This window comes from Siphateles boraxobius, unplaced genomic scaffold (assembly GCF_051911475.1).
Source record: "Siphateles boraxobius isolate OS27281-9 unplaced genomic scaffold, OSU_SipBor_1 9, whole genome shotgun sequence".
NCBI classification, from domain to species: Eukaryota; Metazoa; Chordata; class Actinopteri; order Cypriniformes; family Leuciscidae; genus Siphateles; species Siphateles boraxobius.
The window spans coordinates 2,768,433-2,786,032 of NW_027509219.1; the positions used below are offsets into that span (position 1 = coordinate 2,768,433).

Sequence of the window (17,600 nt, forward strand, 5' to 3'; positions counted from 1 at the left end):
TTTATATATGCCCCAAATTCTGATAGATTATGTAAATTAGTGAGATCTTTATAACAGTTTAGCAGACTACTTGCATAGAATGCATATAATATCAGCTGCCATTCTATATCTTCCATTAATATATCTTCATCAGATGATGTTTAAGTATGTGAAGTATGCTTAGTATTATGGTCAAAGCTCTGTAGTTTTTATTGTGAGGGCAAAACTTATAACGTAATTGTCACGGCTTGGCGGATGAAGAAGACAGATGACGTTGATTACAAGCGATAGTTAGTTTTAATAGTAGCAAACAGAATGTAACAGCGTGTAACATCAACCATGTACACAAACAATAACTGACAATGAAAAGGAGTGAGAGGGGAACTTAAATACACAGATAATGACAAGGACAACAGGTGACGGTGATGATGATGATGAGGGTGATGAGGTGCAGGTGCAGGTGATTATGACAGAGGATACTGGGAAGTGTAGTGAAGACTCAGACGATGAAGGAGGTGAATGTGACAGTAATGCAATACAATGATGATTGAGAGATGAACAAATGTATCGTATTTGATCATTTTTTTCTAAGAAATGATGTATGAATAATCAAGTTAATCTAAGTTGCTGAAGTCCAGTAAATGTTCATCTTGAAATATTGCTAACAATAAAAAATATTCTAATGGCTATTTTACAAAAATCTGTAAAGATATCACAGCAAAAAGAAGTGTGACGTTTTTACAATTATTGGGAAAGTATAAACCATCAATCAGACGACGGAAGGCTTAGATTGTGTGCGACAGGTTTTTTAGCACTGTTTTGATCATGTTCATAATTTAGAGGCCTTAGTAATTGGCATATCAAATATAATACAGTAGGCTTTATAGGGTATACTACAATTAACTAAATAAAAAAATAACTTTAACGAAGTTTAAGATTCAGGGAAGAAGGAGGCGGGAACCGGCAGACATTTAACGTTTTTAATAATACAATAAAACAAATACAAAAAGCAAAAGTCTGCCAGCAGCCCCACGCAGACGACTTCTGGCTACACAAAACACAAATAAAACACAACATAAACACAGTCCTGTTCCTCTCTCAATCTTCATAGTCGTCACTCCTCCTTTATGCTTCCGCTCCTCCGTGAGAGATGCGAGACCGGTGCGTCTCACAGGAGTAGTTAGTTAACACTCGCGCCTTTCTCTCACGTCCCTCTGCCTCATCCTACAATACCTTTAAAAACACAGATGAGACAAATTTTACAGTTAAAGTGAAGCGCTATACATTTACTGTAAACAGCTCAGATAATTAAACAGTTTATAATAGACAGACACACCTGTGATCCTTTTAGTAACATAACGTATTGTAAATTGGAACCTCTCCACAGATATGAAAAAAAAAAAAAAAAAAACATGGGCATGAAACAACTGAACCGCTCCACATCTACAATGGCCATAACTTCACAGTTGAGTAAGTCATGGCATGGCCAACCGAGCCTGAATATCCATCCCTCCAGCCTGCTGATTGGCCAGTGGTCAGTGAAAGATCACACACTGTATGGTACATGTGTCATGCTACATGTGGCACAAACCCAGTGCATGTCACTGCAGTTACACAAGACTTGTTAGAAACGTAGATTCCAGCGGCAGTAGGTTTTGGCTAAAACCATAAAGCTATAATATAAGTTACGAAGCAGGGGTGGAACATGGCTTTCAAAGCTAGTATTTTCTGTATATCAAATACACAAATAAACTATATTTTCACATTTTTTGCATAATTGCTGCTTGGTTGAAAATATTCTGCTTACAAGTGATATTTACCTTGGGTTTTTTTGTGTGTTTTTTACACATCATGTCTCATATATTTATCTCAGTAGTGGAAATGATGCCACATCTGATTTGTAAAAAAAAAAAAAAAGAGATATTAATATTGCATATTCACACAATAAATATAACATTTTATCGTTTTAATGTTTATTTCTCTCTGTGTTTTCATATTCATTGTAGTTGAAAATGTAATATTTCATATTTTAAGCAATAAAATGTATTTCTACATAAAATGCAATTGATGAGCAATAAGCCACAATGACATCATGCTACTTTTATTTATCTTTTTAAAATCAACCTCTGATACATAAAATTGCCTGTACTTGTAGAAACAGTAGTAATGTGCAGTGATGACAACAGAAGTGGGACCTTTGAGTATGAAATGTTCTGGACTCTAACGCAATGACTTCCATGTCATGCATCAACAATTCTTCCCATAGGGCACAGATGCTAAACATCCACAATAATACATGACACTTCACAGTCCCATCCTCAGATCAAAACAAACACTTTGCCATCCGGTAATAAGGCGGTTGAGTATAGCCTTCCTGATGTTATCGCAACTATTAACATGTTGTCCTTCTGATGCCTTAGCCAGCGGATTAGTGAAGGACAGGCGGAACGGAGCGGCCGCCCTTGGGCTGAAATGAAGCCAAGCTGGGCTATGCTATAGCTGCCCGCTTTGATACACTCCGGACCCGAATAAAATGCCACTAATCGGATGAGCAGTGAATGTCCAGTTGAGCTTTTGGACAGTTTGTCCACTCTTCTTGTCCCACATTTTCATGGCTACCATGTTTGTCTATCTAATGATGTTCAAGATGCTACATTCCAGTTCAGCTCTGCACTTGTACTTAAAATAAACAACATTATTTGTGTTTTGAGAGGTTTTTGAGAAGCATTTAGATAAAGAAAAAAGCCTTTTGGCTGGTCAATACTTCAATACCTTCAGTATTATTTAAAAAGAAACCTAGGATGCACCTCATGAATACTCAGATGTCACTGTAAGTCCCGCAATTTGTGTTATTTCATGGTTGGTTGGTTGTACTTGAATTTATTGCCATATCAGCTTCAAAGGCGATTTCATAGCAGATACAGATTCAACATTCAACAAAGAATTCAATGAATACACTTTCAATACAAAATAAACGAGTGAATTTTCATTTCAAGCAGACTTTCTCAGCCTCTTTCACTTTCACTGTATGGAAAAAAAAAGTTGTATATACAATAGTTGTATATAAACAATTCTTTAAATGTACTTGTGATAAATATTGTAAAAGTTGTTCTGGGTAATCTCGCAATTGCGAGTTATAAAGTCAGAGTTGTGACAATTTAAACTCCAATTCTGACTTTTTTCTTGCAATTACGAGTTTACCTTGCCATTCTGATTTTTTTATTTTTTTTGCTCAAATTGAGACATACAGTATAAAGTTCGAAAATGCAAAACATAAAATCGCAATTCTTAAAAAAAACTTCAGCTCAAAATCTTGTTTTTTCTTGCAATTGCAGGTTTATATCATGCAATTCTGCCTTTACAACTCACAAGTTTATATCTCACAATTCTGAGAAAAAAGTCTGAATTGTGAGTTGTAAACTCACAGTTACAAGAAAAAAGTTGCAATTACCTTTTTATTACATGGCAGAAACAAGTTTGTGCTACAATTGCCATTTTGGTGTTTTTTTACCCTTCAATAAATGTCCATGAGTCAGTCTAGTATGTAATGTTATTTCATAGTTTTGATGATTTATTTAAAAATGTGAAAAATCATCAGGATTAAAAGTGAGTTAGTGTGACAAAACATTTGGTGTTGGTTTATATTTTTAACTAAATGTCTACATTTTCGGAAGAAAATTTGAGTACTGCTCTCCCACGCAAAAGTTAATGACAAAAGTTTAAAATGTTGTGGATGGTGGGCAGGTTGAGGGTTTTTTAGCGCATTGCTTTTCAGACTGCCACAATATATAATATTTTCTATAATATTTTGGTCTTTAGATATTATACTCGGATCCCTCTTTGTAAATCTACAGGATTCTTACATCCATTCATTACCTGTCATAAATCTGATCACTTAGAAATAGCCTATTAAAGCACACTTCTACTCAACAAGCTGCATGAGTTGAGGAATCATTCATGGCTTCAGCAGAAACAAAATGGGGCGAGTTATGTGCCGAAGATTAATACTTAGGGATAGGGGTTTGTTCAAATCCCTAATCCTGTCAGAAATAATAGTAGTGATGCCTGCCTTAGCATCTGTTTTTATGTCTCCGCCCATTATAATGCAGTCAGCCAAAGCAGGATGAAATATTACAATGACCAAAATGCCCTTAACATAACTGTCCAGAGCTAGCATTTTATTAGAGATAATAACTCTCCTGAAAGCTCATGTAAATGGACTAAAAGACTAAATTAATCATTTCAACATGGAAATGGACCAAAAGAACAAAAGACATGGCAGATGCCGCAAACACTCGAAGCACAGTTCAGGGACACTCATGTTATGTTCACTTGAATATTAACTGCAATACTAGCCGGTGTGTGTGTTTGTTCCAGAAACATTTTTTGTTATGCTGGTTGAAAGTCTCTTCACATCCTGATAGCAATTGCTAAGTTAAGTGGTCTAAATGTATTAATACATGTATTTATACATGCATGTATTTCTACTGCAGCTTGCTCTCGCAAACATCATTCATCATCAGCGCGTTTCATGCTACGCAGAGTTAGACAGATGTCACGGTACGGACGTCATGGTTCGGTGCATACAGTCAGATGACGAATACAGTCAGTCACAGGCGATCCACACTCCAATCCAGAAGGGGGCGCGCGCGGAAATGCAATGCTGTTTGCTAACCACCATAACAGGAAAAAGAGCAGAGGAAGAGACAATCTATGAACCAACCAAAACAAGAGTTCAGATGCTCGCAAGAGCTTGCTAGTAGCCTATACGCTGCGTTTCGATTAATTTTTGTGACATGCTCCACAAATTACAGGGAAAGGAAACCGGGGCGGCAGAAAGCAGCATCCTGTTTGATTTCTTTATTTAGCAAAAGCACAATATTTTATTTTTATTGCGAGTATACACATTTCGAATGATGTCTTTTATCTGTGAGTATTTTAAGTTGTTTCTGCTGTTATAATAAAGGGGGGTAGTGTGCAGACATCATCCAGATGTGCCAATCACCAGAGCTAGACAGAAAAAGACTACCGGACTGCAAAAAGTTTTATTTTTCATTATTCTATATATTTTGTACTTTTATAACACAAGTAACTTTTTATCAGCCCTACAAAAAAAAATATATATATATATATATATATAGATATATATACAGGTCCTTCTCAAAAAATTAGCATATTGTGATAAAGTTCATAATTTTCCATAATGTAATGATAAAAAATTAAACTTTCATATATTTTAGATTCATGCCCACCAACTGAAATATTTCAGGTCTTTTATTGTTTTAATACTGATGATTTTGGCATACAGCTCATGAAAACCCAAAATTCCTATCTCAAAAAATTAGCATATTTCATCCGACCAATAAAAGAAGTGTTTTTAATACAAAAAAAGTCAACCTTCAAATAATTATGTTCAGTTATGCACTCAATACTTGGTCGGGAATCCTTTTGCAGAAATGACTGCTTCAATGCGGCGTGGCATGGAGGCAATCAGCCTGTGGCACTGCTGAGGTGTTATGGAGGCCCAGGATGCTTCGATAGCGGCCTTAAGCTCATCCAGAGTGTTGGGTCTTGCGTCTCTTAACTTTCTCTTCACAATATCCCACAGATTCTCTATGGGGTTCAGGTCAGGACAGGTCAGTTAGCAGGCCAATTGAGCACAGTAATACCATGGTCAGTAAACCATTTACCAGTGGTTTTGGCACTGTGAGCAGGTGCCAGGTCGTGCTGAAAAATGAAATCTGCATCTCCATAAAGCTTTTCAGCAGATGGAAGCATGAAGTGCTCCAAAATCTCCTGATAGCTAGCTGCATTGACCCTGCCCTTGATAAAACACAGTGGACCAACACCAGCAGCTGACATGGCACCCCAGACCATCACTGACTGTGGGTACTTGACACTGGACTTCAGGCATTTTGGCATTTCCTTCTCCCCAGTCTTCCTCCAGACTCTGGGACCTTGATTTCTGAATGACATGCAAAATTTGCTTTCATCCGAAAAAAGTACTTTGGACCACTGAGCAACAGTCCAGTGCTGCTTCTCTGTAGCCCAGGTCAGGCGCTTCTGCCGCTGTTTCTGGTTCAAAAGTGGCTTGACCTGGGGAATGCGGCACCTGTAGCCCATTTCCTGCACACGCCTGTGCACGGTGGCTCTGGATGTTTCTACTCCAGACTCAGTCCACTGCTTCCACAGGTCCCCCAAGGTCTGGAATCAGTCCTTCTCCACAATCTTCCTCAAGGTCCTGTCACCTCTTCTCGTTGTGCAGCGTTTTTTGCCACACTTTTTCCTTCCCACAGACTTCCCACTGAGGTGCCTTGATACAGCACTCTGGGAACAGCCTATTTGTTCAGAAATTTCTTTCTGTATCTTACCCTCTTGCTTGAGGGTGTCAATGATGGCCTTCTGGACAGCAGTCAGGTCGGCAGTCTTACCCGTGATTGCGGTTTTGAGTAATGAAACAGGCTGGGAGTTTTTAAAAGCCTCAGGAATCTTTTGCAGGTGTTTAGAGTTAATTAGTTGATTCAGATGATTAGGTTAATAGCTCGTTTAGAGACCCTTTTCATGATATGCTAATTTTTTGAGATAGGAATTTTGGGTTTTCATTAGCTGTATGCCAAAATCATCAGTATTGAAACAATAAAAGACCTGAAATATTTTGTTGTGCAATGATTCTAAAATATATGAAAGTTTAATTTTTATCATTACATTATGGAAAATAATGAACTTTATCACAATATGCAAATTTTTTTAGAAGGACCTGTATAAGAATGCATTCTGTTTACTGCTTAGTGCTTAATACACAAAGAAGGCTGTATTGTAGCATAAGCATACCAACTACCTCAGGTGGGACTAAATGCTGATAGGTTGAACAAACTATAAATTGCGCTACTGTCTGTTCAAAATAAATGAAAAGTAACCTAGCATTGGAGATTTTTAGCTTTTTCCTGTGGTACCGAACTCGTATCGAACAGTGAACCCAAAACGAAGGGACGTACCAAACCATGACTTCTGTGTAACGTTACACCCCTAATATGAACAGATTAAATTGTTTACAATAAGATCTATAACATGCATTTACAAAATAGACGAGTGAATTTTCATTTCAAGCAGACTTTCTCAGCCTCTTTCACTTTCACTTTATGGAAAACAGTAGCTGGGTCCTTCCATCTCAAGTTTTTCAAAAATGTCACATTTTCCTTTTTTTTTAGCTTTAATAATTTCATGTTGATGCAAGTACACCATGTACTATCTACACTACAGATGTTGAGATGCTAATTAAATAATCACTCAAACGTTAAACACAAACGCCTCGGTTACAACTGTAACCTCGGTTCCCTGAAGAGGGAACGAGACGTTGCATCGATTGACACTAAGGGAACGCTTTGCGTGATGATGTATTGAAGCACATGTAAAATCAGTCCAATGGCGTGACGGGACGTCAGAAGCGGGTGACGTCATGAACCAGGAAGTAGAAAAGCCGGTTCAAACCCAGCCGCGACAGCTTCGCAGGGTCTGAACAAGTCGCTTACAGGCACGCAGGAGATATGGCAGGTGACGCAACGTCTCGTTCCCTCTTCAGGGAACCGACGTTACATTCGTAACCGAGGCGTTCCCTTTCAAGGGAACTCGCGTTGCGTCGATTGACGGTAAGGGAACGTCTATACCAACGCCACCATAGCGAGAACTGCCTGTCCAGTGTGAAATCAGGCGAGCAGCACTAAGACGAGAGCACTCGGGACCCTGGAGTAGAGTCCACGTCCAGAGCATAGAATCTAACGAACGAGGTGAGGACCAGCCTGCCGCATCACAAACGTCCTGAAGAGGAACTCCTGACAATAAGGCCTTAGAGGCCATGGGTGAAGGCTGTCCGGTCGACTCGTAAGCAAGTGAGATGGCCTCTACCACCCACTTGCTCATCCTTTGCTTAGATGCAGGGGACCCCTTGTTAGGGGGTCTAAAGCAGACATATAGCTGTTCAGTTTTACGCCACAGGGCAGCTATGTGGACGTAAGCATCCAGCGCCCTCACAGGGCATAGCAAATTGTGCCTTTCCTGGTCCGCATCCTGGAACGGAGGAGGACAGAAGGCCTGCAGAACTATAGATCGGGCCACATTAGTGGGGACCTTGGGAACATAACCTGGTCTAGGATGAAGGAACGCTTTAACCATGCCAGGTGCAAATTCCAAGCACGAGGGTGTAACCGACAGAGCCTGAAGATCTCCTATTCTTTTAAGGGAAGGAAAAGCGAGGAGGAACAGAGTTTTTAAAGTAAGAAAACTTCCTGGAACCTCCTCGAGGGGCTCGAAGGGAGCCTGGGAAAGGCCTTGGAGGACAATAGCCAGGTCCCAAGTCGGTACCCTAGTGCGTACAGCAGCCCTCAGCCTCAGAGTGCCACGTAGGAAACGAGATACCAGAGGGTCTTTACCCACAGACATTCCACCCAAAGGGATGTGGTAAGCACCTATGGCCGCCACATAGACCTTCAGAGGGGACGGGGATAGACCTGCAGAGAACCGATCCTGCAGAAAATCCAGCACTGTACCAACCAGGCAGTTAACTGGGTTCAGCTGACGGTCACTGCACCATGAAGTGAAAATCTTCCACTTCAGGGCATAAAGTTTCCTCGTGGAGGGAGCTCTGGATTGTAGAATGGTCTCCACAACCTCGGTTGAGAGACCTGATCCTATGAGCTGGGCCCCCTCAGAGGCCAAGCCCACAGGTTCCACAATTCAGGACGAGGGTGAAATATTGAGCCCTCTGCTTGAGTAAGTAGGTCCCTCCTGACGGGAAGCTCCATAGGAGGCCCGTTGAGGAGAGACACTAGATCTGCAAACCCCACTCTGCCCGGCCACAGTGGGGCTATAAGAAGCAGGCGGAGATGGTCCCTGCGAACTCTCTCCAGAACTCCCGGGAGCTGAGCAATCGGGGGGAAAAGCATACAAACGCAGCCTCGGCCATGTCTGTACCAGCGCATCCAGTCCGAGAGGAGCTGGATGCGTGAGGGAGAACCAGATTGGACAGTGAGACGTCTCTCGAGAAGCAAACAGATCCACTTGAGCCTGGCCGAACTACCTCCATATCAGCTCCACCACCTTGGCGTGGAGCCTCCATTCCCCGGGCCTCGGCCCCTGTCTCCACAGGATGTCTGCTCCTATGTTCTGGGCCCCCGGAATATAAGCTGCTCTGAGTGAAAGCAGCTTGCCCTGGGACCACAAGAGGATATGGTGCGCCAGTTTGCACAGTGGACGTGAACGCAAATGATGATTTATATAGGCGACCACCGATGTATTGTCCGTGTGGACCAACACATGGTGGCCCCTGAGGTCTGGGAGGAAATACTTGAGAGCAAGAAAAACAGCCATCATCTCCAGGCGATTGATATGCCAGGAAAGATGATGGTCTCCCCACAGACCCTGAGCCGAGCGTCCCTCTTGGATCGCTCCCCAGCCCGTGAGGGAGGCATCTGTCGTTAGCATCCTGCGACGACAGGAATCTCCCAGCACGGGTCCCTGGGACAGGTTTCTTCCACATAACCAAGGCACGTAAGCATCGCCGCGTAACCTTGATCATGCGAAAGGGGTTGCCCCTCGGGGAAAACCCTTTGGTCCTGAGCCACCAATGCAGGGGTCTCATGTGCAGCAGGTCAAAAGCGATAACGTTGGATGCTGCTGCCATCAGACCCAGAAGTCTCTGAAACTGTTTCACAGTGAGCGACTGGCCTAGCTTTATTCTTTTTACGGCTGACAGAATGGACTCTATGCGTGCCGGAGACAGGCGCGCCCGCATCGACACAGAATCCCAAACTACCCCTAAATAAGTGGTTCTCTGTAGTGGAGAAAGTACACTCTTCTTGGCGTTTAGCCGTAACCCCAGCTCTTTAATGTGGGCGAGGATGACATCTCGATGCTGAACCGCCAACTGATGCGACTGAGCTAAAATCAACCAATCGTCGATGTAGTTCATGATGCGAATACCCTGTACACATAGTGGCGCCAGAGCTGCATCCACGCATTTCGTGAAAGTGCAGGGTGATAGTGCTAGACCGAATGGAAGAACTCGATATTGGTATGCTTCGCCCCCGAAAGCAAACCTCAGGAACTTCCTGTGATATGGAAGGAAAGAAATATGGAAGTATGCGTCCTTGAGGTCTATCGTGACAAACCAGTCCTCGGATCTGATCTGTGGCACGATTTGTCTCAAGGTTAACATTTTGAACTTTAGCTGCATGACTGATTCGTTCAGAACTCTCAGATCCAAAATGGGACGCAACCCCCCATCCTTCTTCGGAACGATGAAATATTGGCTGTAAAGCCCGGCGTCCCTGCTGGAGGGAGGTACATATTCTATGGCCCCCTCGTCCAACAGACTTTTCACTTTTTGTTCCATTACCAGAACTTGCTCGGAGTCCACCACAGTGGGTAGGACCCCCATAAACCTGGGTGGGCGAGACCCAAACTGAATCTGATAACCCTTTTCTATGGTCTGCAGGACCCAACGAGAAATATTTGGCAGTAGTTTCCACGCTGTCAAAAATTCTACTAAAAGTACCAGCCCCTCGAGACTGGTTTCTGGATTTAGTTGTTGTTGAGCAACCAGCCCGTCGCCCTGTAACGGTGAACCGGCAGGGAAAGACTGAACTGACTGCTCTAGGGGGGGGGCATCCCAAGACCACTACGTTTCCGGGTGGACCCTGAGATATGTGCTCGCCGGAGACCGCTGCGCCCTGTAACACACGAGGTGGCAGGGTTGGCATAACGGTCCCCTGAGGGCACCGTATAATGAGGTGTTAACCGCTCTCCTTTCGGGGGGAACTGCCCTCGATGGCCTGCGCCCTCGGACGTCAGGACCTTATGTTCGCAGCCTTCTTGGACAAAATAACGGGGGAGGAGTTTTTGGAATGCAGCCGCCTGTTTAGTGGACACCTGAAACCTCTCGACGACCGAATTTACTGAATCGCCGAAGAGGCCAGTCGTTGAGACCGGTGCATCCATAAGAAAGTGTTTATCCCTCTCTTTTATACTGCTCAAGTTGAGCCAGAGATGTCTCTCAGTGGCCACCAGGGCTGCCATAGACCGGCCGATAGATTTATCCGTCTCCTTGGCGGCCCTGAGAGACAAATCTGTAGCCCGACGCAGTTCGCAACTGGGTTCGGGCCAATACCCCCGCCCTCATCAAGGTCTCCTACCACCTCTGCCTGGTAAGCCTGCAGCAATGACATGGTGTGTAAACATGCTGCAGCCTGCCCAGCAGCAGAGTAAGCCTTACCCACCAAAGCAGATGTAACTCTAACTGGCTTGGTGGGTAATGCCGGGGTCTTAAGGGAAGATGCCGCTTCAGGGGAAAGATAGCTGACTTATGTTTCTTCTACCTTTGGCATCTCCCCATAACCGTGCTCTTTATATTGGGATATATTGGAGTAGTGTGATGTTTGTGCACTGTACACTCTATATGACACTGGTTTCTCCCACGATCTCGACACCTCAGTGTGAAGATCGGGGAAAAACGGAAGACCCCGGGGTTGAGGTTGTGCGCGAGAGGGCAGAAAGCGTTCGTTGAGCTTGCTATTCGAGCGAACATCCTTCTTATCTGACGGCCAATCTATAATTAGTCTCTCGACCGCACTCGTCACAACCTCAACCAGCTCCTCATACGCGTGAGACTGAGGTGGCGAATCCTCAGACACACGTGTATCAACACCTACAACATCCAATTCCTCGGAACTGGATAGTTGAAGTGTTGGTGCGTGTATCGGGGCAAAAGAAACCGCAGCGCATGCTTCCGAACCCTGATACAGCGCACTGGATCTGTCAGGTGAAGGCAGAGATAAGGCGGAGCCCGTCTCTAACCCCGCTGACAGATCCATTTGCGATCCCCAAGACTGAAGCCTTCGCTGTGCCTCAGCAGCAGCGGGACCTGAGCCCTGGGGAACGCAAGCCTGAGCGTCCTCGCGAAAGAACGCCAGGCAGGATCGGAGTGTCCGCAATGGAAGCACATCACAGTGCTCACAGCCAGCGCCCTCGAGCGCTGACCGTGCATGCTCCTCTCCCAAACAAACAACGCAAAGAGTGTGTGTGTCCCCACCCGTTAAATAACGCGGGCACGGGTGCACACACATTCTGAACTGCTGCTTGCTCGCCATACTGATATAAATATATATATAGACAGACAACACCAAATAACAGGGACAGTTTTCACATATAGCGCTTGTGAAGACACAAAAGCTGTCGCGGCTGGGTTTGAACCGGCTTTTATACTTCCTGGTTCATGACGGCACCCGCTTCTGTCGTCCCGTCACGCCATTGGACTGATTTTACATGTGCTTCAATACATCATCACGCAAAGCGTTCCCTTAGCGTCGCAACACGACGCAACACGACGCAACACGAGTTCCCTTGAAAGGGAACAGATGTTTGTTTCATATGTTTTCATGTTTCTCTAGCAAAATTTAAAAACAGGTTTCCGAATAGTTTTAATGTCTAGTTGTGTTCTTTCTAACCCATCTGTGTGGACTCATGCCAGAGCTCATCTGTTTCTTTGGCTTATTAGGCTAGTACTCATTACATTCTATTCAGGTCTTGAGCAGGAAACTGTTTTTGGCATTATGACAGCTTTTTGATGGAATTACTCATTCAGGAATTGAATACAGGTGGAGAGACATGCTTGGTGTGAGCTGTTAATGAGTCTTCTCACTTCCACTGAGGGGGAATCATATGAGATGAGCATACTGAAGTTATACTTATTTTGTCATTTCATTTCATAAAGCAAACAACGGTGTGGCGGTCAGTGTTCCTTGACAGACCATATATGGATAAGGCATCACCAAAGGCATCACAGGGTTTTTTGCAACCCAGGCTCATTGGAAATGCATGACAAAACTGCAAAATTGTACCTGTACATACATTTACACTATAGTTTCCATTTGAAATGAACACTAGAAGCAGTAAAATGCAACAATTTCTGTTACTTTTCACACAAATTATCGGGCAAATTATCGGGCAAATTATCGATAAATAAAGAGTTATTTTGCGTAGTTCCTTGCACAATGCTATGCTATGACCACAAAACACTTAATTTGCATGATTTGTAAACTAAAACATTTTGACATTTACATCACATAACTAGCTCCATATGTAAGGCTTTTCTGACCTAGTAAACTTGCTTGAAGCTCACCTTGTACAGTTGCGAAATGGAGAGCTCGGATATGAGTATCGTGAAACATGAGTCACGACACTCCATAAAAGAGCTTGAAGACTTGTAGAAGCAAGCTAAAATGGCATCGTTGGTTCAGCAAATGTTTTTTTTATCTTATATCAGCTTTTGTTAACACTATTGGTTAGATTTAAAGCAAGGTTAAGTGTAAGTGGTATGATAATTTCAAAAGCATTAGAGCATTAACCTTTTAGCGCCATTCACAGTACATTTCAATTCTGAACTGCCATGATAAGTATAACAACCAATGCAATAAACATTCTGAAACATTATACAAGAAATGCAGTATCATTTAGCAAATATGTACCCACAGTAGGTACTTAGGGAGTAATTCAGGAGTATTTGAAATAAATATTTTATGTCAAATGGTTAATTTTGAACAAAAAAAACCCCATAATATATCTTTAAGACAGTTATTCTAAAACCTCAATGCATCATGTTGCCTTTGTTTGTTTTTTTACTTTTCTAAACAATTTCCTTTTATACCGTAGTTCTCCCCTCTTTCAACTTTAAAAACTCTCTTTTATTCTGTAAGAAGCCAGTTGGAATTTAGCGATTCTTAGCTTTGATATTTTGTACTGAAATATGGGTCTCATTATCTTCTAATAGGAACATTCCCAGCAAAGTCCATGAAATATCAGAATATTCTTAAAGGGCCATTCACATAAAAATATTTCTGTCATGACAACTCTCAGAGTGATAAGCATGGTAGTGGTTATAACAATGTTGTATGTTTGGTCTTGATGGAATACATCTGCTACGCTGCTGCTGTTATTGCTGTTGCTGCAAATCAAGTACGGGACTTGCTACTGCCAATACATACACGACCCACTGCTGTGAGCAACAATATAGCGTACATAAATTACCAGTAGCAGATCTATACAGGTGGAGCTGGGGAAGGTGGAGGGTTTCTGAAGCACGCTGCACTAGCAAATGCTACCCAAGTGTTTGAAGGTTGAGCAGTGAGCTCATTGGCTGCTGATACGGCAGGAACCAATCAGCTGCACCCTATAGATAATGATGTGATCATGAACAGGTGAGTTAAAGGACCTATTAGCCTGCGTCATCTAGAGTTTCATGCCAGAACTTCGTATTTGTTCTTTGAAGTCAGAATATATGTACTCTTGACTAAATAAATAAATAAATAAGTAAATAAATAATACAAAACAAAATAGAAAAACAATCTGTGGCCGGATGCAGGGATTTAAAATTGAACGGAGAACAGATTGGGCCAACATGAACTGAAACTTGGTGTTAATAGTGTGAGTTTTTGCTGGATTTGGCTGTGAGCACATTAGTGATGCACCTATCAGAAACATGTATTGAAGAGAGCTGTGCAATAAAACAATATTTATTATAGTGATCTTTCATGCTGATTACACAGTGCTTGTTCTTTGAATCTGCTTGACTCATACAGACAGAGAGGCAAGCTGTGTTTCCTAAACCTCAGGCAGAGGCTGAAGCATCACTCCCCTATTTCATTCCAGCTGAGTTGCGACTATCAGCCTCCAGAAAGTAGGCCATTTGCACAATTTGGTCATTGACTCCTCCAGTATAGATAGTAAGAGGCTTTACAGGGAAATCAGTGTATGAACATCTTTATGTCTCTATCCTCAATAAACTATTCACACACACATGGTCTGTATGTGTGTGTTTTCAGGAGAATTTAAGGACAGGAAACAAAGAAAGTGTTTGAGAGCTTCTAGTGGAACAAAGACAGTAGAAGCGAAACAATGTGTTATCTTCTGAGAAGCAAAAGGCAGCTCTCTAGGATACTTGATTCTGATTGGACAGTCGTGGCATTCTGTGGTCAAATGTTTGGTTTAATAACCTAAATGGAATTAACTATTTCCCCAGGCGAACAGTTTCCTACTTTGCGCATTTTAGTTTCATGCGTTCCCCTATTTGAGTATTTATCTACTGGTATTTATGTCTCAGGGGTTGATTTTTAATCTGTTGAAGAACTAACAGATTAAATATTAACTATTAAAACAATTTGTTTTGTTTTTTTTGATACACGAAAGTCACACTGACTTTCATATACTAATCTGACTTGCCAAGTTTGTACCATATCTTCATAATTTATTTATGCTACATTCAAATGTGTACCTTTTGCAAGGCAGTGGTTGTCAAATTATTGTTTAGTTTTTTTGTCCATAACTGCCCCAAAATAAAAATCTACTCACCCTCATGTCTTTCCAAACATATATGACTTTATCATCCATGAAGCTGAAGGATGAGAGGATGGTAATTGTAACTCAAGCTCCCAAAAGCTTTATTTAAGAAAAAACAGAATGTAATTTAAAACTGATTCACTTAAAATCTTGACCTACCCCAGTTTTTATTCTTTTTACATAAGCGCAGTGCAGTAAACAAAGAATGACGTTACACAAAGCTCATTGGTTCTCGCATCTATCGTCAACGCAGTACAGTATATTTCCATTTTGAAAGTACAATTATGTTATGTTAATCATGTTAAATAATACATAATGTGGTGGAAATAATATTTGTTGGTTAAATTAAAATGATATTAGAGAAACAAATTACAAGATTGATTCTTTTTACTGGACAAATTAAACTAGTGAGAGTCTTCGGAGAGTTTATTTTCTTAAAGTCAACAGAGCTAAAAATGGCCATAACCTAATATATATATATATATATATATTTCCTTTCCTCTCTTCACATGTTCCATAAAACAAAAGGACTGGACATTCTTGTGTTGGCATTAGCTGTGAATGGGAATCTGGATATTTTCATAGAGATGAGCTGCTAATCTCAATTGTAATGGTCTCACCAAAGAGCTCATTGAACCACAAAGTCCCCTGATTCAGCCCTGAAAACCATCAGCTCGCTCATGAATGCTTTATACTTGTTCTTGTTTTACCACGGTTTCAGCTTCATTTGTTTTCCACTGTTCATCTAAATGTCATGTCTTATCTTTCATCTTCTCTGCAGATGGGAAATACCTCGGAAACTACCCTTTTTGTTTCCAGAATCCCAAAGGAACATGATGTCTTCATGGGTTCCATATACACAACCTTCTGTGAGTCCACTTACTTACAAGTGATACTGTTTATTTATTATTTATTGAATTTTTAGCCTTTATTTATAGAGCAGTCAGGAGAGATAGAAAAGTTGAGGGAGAGAGAGGAGACATTGGATTTCTTCATGTTGGTTTCATATGTTTTTGAAAAACTTTTATACCATTTTCAATAAAGGGTGACATTTAATGACTCTAATGGTGTAGCCATAAAGTAAAAAGTACATGTTTTCCCTTACACTTTAAATACACATGGAACCATCCTACTCCCTATTCGGTAACACTTTACAATAAGGTTCCATTAGTTAACATTAGGTAATGCATTAGTTAACATGAACTAACCATGAACAACACCTCTGTTCAGCATTAGTTAATATGTGTTAACGTTAACTCACACATGTACTAATGTATCAATTCACATTAACAGTACAGTTAGTTGACATTGGTCAATGCATTAGTTAACATGATCTAACCATGAAAAACATCTCCGTTCAGCATTAGTTAATATTTGTTAACGCTAACTGACACATAAACTAAAGCATCAATTCACGTTAACAGAACAATTAGTTAACATTAGTAAATGCATTAGTTAACATGAACTAACCATTACCAATGCCTGTAAATAGCTTTTACGGTTTTGTAAGGTTAACTTACTGTACATATTTACATTAGTTTACGTAGTAGATGACACACTAAGAATGAACATTTCTAACTCACCATGTTACCCTAAATGTAAAAATACTGTTGTGTACCTTATCAACACTCTTTTATATATATAAGGCATTGCTTTGTTGGTAAACACAATTCTACAGCGGAAAAAATATGTTGTTCATGTTTATACGCACTTAACTATCATTAATTGCATTCAAATAAGTATTTATTAATGGATTGAGTGAACCTTATTGTAAAGTGTACACTATTTAAACATTAACTGATGTGTTACTAACATTTGTAGACTCTTTATAAACAATACTTACCATTAATAAAGCATTTATTAATTGAATTCATTAACCTTATTGTAAAGTGTACACTATTCAACATTAACTGATGTGTTACTAACATTTGTAGACTCTTTATTGTCATGACTTACAATTGGCTTGAATTACCAAATGTTCATACTTAGTGTGTGTCAACTGCTACGTAACCTAATGTAAATATGTACAGTAAGTAATCCTTACAAAACAGTAAAGCTATTTTCAGGCATTGTTCATGGTTAGTTCATGTTAACTAATGCATTAACTAATGTTAACTAATTGTGCTGTTAACGTGAATTGATGCATTAGTTTATGTGTCAGTTAACGTTAACAAATATTAACTAATGCTGAACAGAGATGTTGTTCATGGTCAGTTCATGTTAACTAATGCATTAAC

General features: G+C 41.0%; 2 protein-coding genes across 3 annotated transcripts in view; one reads left to right on the forward strand and one right to left on the reverse strand.

Moving 5' to 3' along the window:
• rmi1 (RMI1, RecQ mediated genome instability 1, homolog (S. cerevisiae)) overlaps window positions 1-17,600 on the reverse strand; it is a 362,517-nt gene that overhangs the window by 216,464 nt on the left and 128,453 nt on the right. The gene's annotated exons all lie outside the window — the stretch shown is intronic.
• The window catches only part of opn7d (opsin 7, group member d), a 70,777-nt gene that overhangs the window by 33,766 nt on the left and 19,411 nt on the right, over window positions 1-17,600 (forward strand). Inside the window, exon 2 of one of the 2 annotated variants that reach the window (XM_077223831.1) lies at window positions 16,145-16,232. In XM_077223831.1, coding sequence (XP_077079946.1) covers window positions 16,145-16,232 — 88 coding nt within the window. Of the gene's footprint in view, window positions 1-16,117; window positions 16,233-17,600 lie in introns of those variants that run through there. The other variant, XM_077223830.1, reaches the window with a different exon arrangement.